This window comes from Andrographis paniculata, unplaced genomic scaffold, assembly GCF_009805555.1.
Source record: "Andrographis paniculata isolate CXL003 unplaced genomic scaffold, ASM980555v1 Contig62END, whole genome shotgun sequence".
NCBI classification, from domain to species: domain Eukaryota; kingdom Viridiplantae; phylum Streptophyta; class Magnoliopsida; order Lamiales; family Acanthaceae; genus Andrographis; species Andrographis paniculata.
The window spans coordinates 700,837-705,745 of NW_026137598.1; the positions used below are offsets into that span (position 1 = coordinate 700,837).

Here is a 4,909-nt window from a genome sequence, read left to right on the forward strand (position 1 = left end):
GCTCTGAATCTCTACTGCACCATAAGGAAAAAGTTTAGTAACGATAAAAGGCCCTATCCACCTAGAGCGCAGCTTTCCACGGAAAAGCTTAAGACGAGAGTGATATAATAAGACTTTCTGTCCAATCTCAAAAAATTTTATGGAGATGTGATGATCATGAAAAGGCTTTTGTCTTTTCCTTGTAAAGTATCGCATTCTCGTATGCCTCTTGTCGAATCTCCTCCAGCTGTTGAATTTGCATTTTTCGATGGGTTCCGGCATCTTAAAGATTCATATTGCACTTTTTCACTGCCCAAAATGCCTTGTGTTGAATTTCCACAGGTAAATGGCAAGGCTTTCCATACACAATCGAAATGGTGACATCCCTATTGGTGTCTTGTATGTTGTTCGATATGCCCACAGAGCATCATTGAGTCTCGAGCTCCAATTTTTTCTATTCGGTTGAACTGTTTTCTCCAAGATAGATTTGACTTCGCAGTTGGAGATTTCAGCTTGTCCATTCGTTTGAGGATGATATGAAGTTGACACCTTGTGAAGCACGCCATATTTTCGAAAAAGTGCAGCCATGGTTTTGTTGCAAAAGTGAGTCCCTCTGTCACTCACAATTGCCTTTGGCACTTCAAATATCGAGAGAAGATATATGACTTAATGAATTCTGCAGTCACCTTAGAATCATTAGTTCGGGTCCACCCATTTTGAGACATAATCAACAGCCAAGATAATATATAAGCATCCATATGAATTAGGAAAAGGTCCCATCAAATCTATACTCCACACATCAAATATTTCGACAAACATCATAGGCGATTGAGGCATTTGATTACGGGAAAATAGATTACCTGTTCGTTGACATCTATCACAAGACTTACAAAACTCAAATGCGTCCTTGAAGGGAGTAGGCCAGTAAAGTCCACTGTCCAACACCTTTCTAGCTGTCTTCTTGGATCCAAAGTGTCCACCACATGCCATAGAGTGACAAAAGGTCAAAACAGAATGAAATTCACCTTCATTAACGCACCTTCGAATGATTTGATCAGAGCATCGCTTCCAAAGGTAGGGGTCATCCCAAATGTAGTATTTTGCATCGCTACGGAGCTTATCCCTTTTCGCCTTTGCCCAACCTGCAGGAAACTCGTTAGTGACTAAGTAATTAACAATATCAGCATACCAAGGGTGTGTAGTCGCAATAGAGAGAAGTTGTTCGTCAGGAAACGACTCTCGAAGAGGAACTGCATCTGACTCCACGGGTATGCGACTCAAGTGGTCAGCTACCAAATTTTCAGTTCCTTTCTTGTCGCGAATCTCTATGTCGAACTCTTCCAGAAGGAGCATCCATCGAATTAATCGAGGTTTGGCTTCCTTCTTTGCCATCAAGTAACGCAGAGCTGTATGGTCAGAGTACACAAACACTTTAGTGCCTAAAAGATAAGATCTAAATTTATCAAGAGCAAAAACAATAGCAAGCATCTCTTTCTCCGTGGTGGAGTAATTTAATTGAGCGTCATTCAGTGCTCGTGAAGCATAGTAGATGACATGAGAAGCTCTCCCAACTCGTTGCCCTAGAACGGCTCCCACTGCAGTATCGCTTGCATCACACATCAACTCGAATGGCAAGTCCCAATTCGGAGGTTTAATAATCGGTGGTGTTGTGAGGCGCTCCTTCAGTGCTCTAAATGCCTTCTTGCAATTGTCATTGAACTCATATGCTACATCTTTCCGCATGAGGTGAAACAATGGTGCTCCAATCTTGGAGAAGTCCTTGTTGAAGCGTCGGTAGAAACCTGCATGTCCTAAAAAACCACATAGCTCTCGCACAGAAGTAGGGTAAGGTAAAGCAGTGATTAGCTCAACTTTAGATTTATCTACTTCTATACCCTCATGTGACACCTTATGGCCTAAAACAATTCCTTGCTGAACCATCAGTTGACATTTCTCCCAATTGAGCACAAGGTTAGTTTCGATGCATCGTTTCAAGATTAAAGTCAAATTGCCTAGACAATCATCAAAACTAGAGCCATATACACTAAAGTCATCCATAAAAACTTCAATGATTCGCTCAATATACTCAGAGAAAATACTTACCATGCATCTTTGAAATGTAGCAGGAGCGTTAAACAAACCAAAAGGCATCCTTCTGTAGGCGAAAACTCCAAATGGACAAGTGAATGATGTTTTCTCCTAATCCTCGGGTGCTATCGCTATCTGAAAATAACCTGAAAATCCATCTAAAAAGCAGTAATATGTGCGAGTCGTTCAATCATTTGATCAATATAAGGAAGAGGAAAATGATCCTTTTTTGTTACGGCATTGAGCTTACGGTAATCTATGCACTGGCGCCATTCAGTTTGTTTTCAAACAGGGAGCTTTTCTCCTTCTCGAGTCTCTTCCACCATTACTCCAGCTTTCTTGGGAACCACTTGAACCGGACTCACCCACCTACTATCGGAGAGAGGGTAGATGATACCAGCATCGAGAAGCTTTAACACTTCTTTCTTGACTACCTCAGTCATAATCGGGTTCAACTTCCTTTGAGCTTGTCTCACTGGTTTTGAATCCTCCTCGAGTGTGATCCTATGAGTACAGAACAAGGGATCAATACCTTTTATGTCAGCAATCGTCCATCCAATGGCGATCTTGTGATCTTTTAGAACCTTAATCAATTTCTCTTCTTGTTCTGGTGTCAATTTTGCAGAGATGATCACCGGTAGAGTCTTCTTCTCTCCCAAATAATCGTACTTTAGAGTTTCAGGTAAAGGCTTCAATTCCAATTCAGGTGCCTGCATCAAAGATGGTAATAAACATTGATTCTCATGTAAGAATATTGGAGCTAATTCATACCTTGGTGACACTCTCGGAGTTGAGTTAAACTCCTTGAGAACTTTTCTTATTCTCTTGTCTACGGCTATCTCTCTCCTATGTTCTTTCTCCAGATGTTCCATCAACACGATCTTCAATTGTCGGAACCACTTAATCCAAATGCGTCCTGCACCAAGGGATCAATGATATCAATTGCATATAATATTTCAGAATCAACAGGATGTTTCATAGCATCAAAAATATTGAAATGGACTTCTTCTCCATCAAATTCCAAAGCGAGAGTGCCCTTCCGTACATCAAATTTTGCTTCTGCAGTGCACATAAAAGGTCTTTCTAACAAAAAAGATGGTGGATTAAAGCAGTGTGCATCATGCATATCCAGAATATAAAAATCAATAGGAAAAATTAAGTCATTAACTTGAACTAGCACATCTTCTATAATACCATCAAGGTAAGCATTGGTTCGATCAGCAAGTTGAATAATAATTACTGTTTCTTTTAAAGGCCCTAGATTTAAAGAGTCGTATATTGATCGTGGCATGACATTAATAGCAACTCCTAGATCTAGCATAGCCTTAGTTATCTCAGTTTTTCCAATCCTACAAAGGATAGAAATATACCTGGATCACATGTTTTGGGTGGTACCTTTCTTTTGAGAACAGGAGAAACGTTCTCACCCGCTATAATGTGTTCGTCCTCTGGCAATTTCCTTTTTTTAGTGCACAGTTCTTTCAAAAACTTCACATAATTGGGGATTTAGCTGATAGCCTCCATGAGCGGGATATTAAGTTCCACCTTCTTGAAGATTTCCATCATCTCTTTTCGTTTGTTCACCTTTTGTGGTCTTTTAAACCTATCAAGAAAATGAGTTGGTTTAGCTTCAGTATGAGGAACAGAGTTATAAGGTACCTTTTCATGAAGTTCGGCCTCTTTTTCAATCTCCATCTCAATCTGATCTTCATTCTGTCCCTTCGAGATAGGAGGTGGACCTTCCAATTCCTTTCCGCTGCGAAGAGTTATGGCACTGATGTTCTTCGGGCTTTGCTCTAGTTGCGCAGGCCACTTTCCTCTTTCTTGTAGCTGTTTTACCTCTTCTGACACTTGGCTAATCTGACTTTGTAGCTTGTCGACAGTTGACTTCATCTCTTTCTGGAATTGCAGGGTACTGGTAGCCATAGACTTCACCAAGTCCTCCAAGAACGGACTGGAGTTGCTTGTGGGTGCTTGGGGGAGCTGTTTCTCGTAAAGGCGAGGCTGTTGCATCTGATGTGTGCCTCCAAATGGTTGAGGACCATGATTCTGGTGTGAGTTTCCATACCACAGGTTTGGAAGATCTCTCCAGCCTAGATTGTAGGTGTTGGAGTATGGATTGTACGCTGGAGGTCTATTCATACCGTATTTTGCAGCGTTCACATCCACTGCACATTCTTCTTGGAGGGTCTGACATCTATCTGTAGGGTGTCCTGTACTCGTGCATATTCCGCACGCCTTGACCTGGACACTCGGGTTGGATTTTTCCACGACCATCTTGCGAACAAAGCTCGTCAACTTAGAAAGTTGTTGCTGTATTGATTGGATGGTATGGTCGTTGTTTCCGCTCATATGTCCAACATCTCTTGAACCAAATTGCTGCGTATTTTCAGTCATCCTCGCAATAAGATCCCAAGCTTTGCCGGTATCTTATTTACTAAAGCTCCACCACTTGCAGTATCGATGATATTCCTATCCATCAACGATAAACCATCATAAAAGTATTAAATCAATAACTGAGGGGGAATTTGATGTTGTGGACATTTAATGATTAGCTTATTAAATCTCTCCCAATATTCATGGAGCATTTCACCTGATTGTTGTTTGATGCCACATATTTCCTTCCTCAGAATCGCAGCTCTGGAAGCTGGAAAGTACTTCTCCAAAAATTTCTTCTTCATGTTGTTCCACGTGTCGATGCTTCCGGGTGGAAGATTGTAGAGCCAATCCTTTGCAGCATCTTTGAGCGAGAATGGGAAGGCTCTTAGTTTGATCTGTTCATCAGTAACACCTGGTGGTTTCATGCTGGAGCATACCACGTCGAACTCTTGCAAGTATTTGT

The 4,909-nt window shown here is 41.3% G+C and overlaps 1 protein-coding gene and 1 non-coding gene across 2 annotated transcripts; one reads left to right on the forward strand and one right to left on the reverse strand.

Annotated features, from left to right (window-relative positions):
* Window positions 1-3,573: 3,573 nt before the first annotated feature.
* Window positions 3,574-4,464, reverse strand: LOC127261188 (uncharacterized). Its single transcript, XM_051289423.1, has one exon. The coding sequence runs from the start codon at window positions 4,462-4,464 to the stop codon at window positions 3,574-3,576; it is 891 nt and encodes a 296-aa protein (XP_051145380.1).
* Window positions 4,465-4,593: 129 nt separating this feature from the next.
* LOC127261431 (small nucleolar RNA R71) lies at window positions 4,594-4,700 on the forward strand. The gene has a single exon (XR_007840915.1). It is a non-coding gene; the product is annotated as a small nucleolar RNA R71 (small nucleolar RNA).
* The last annotated feature ends 209 nt before the right edge of the window (window positions 4,701-4,909 follow it).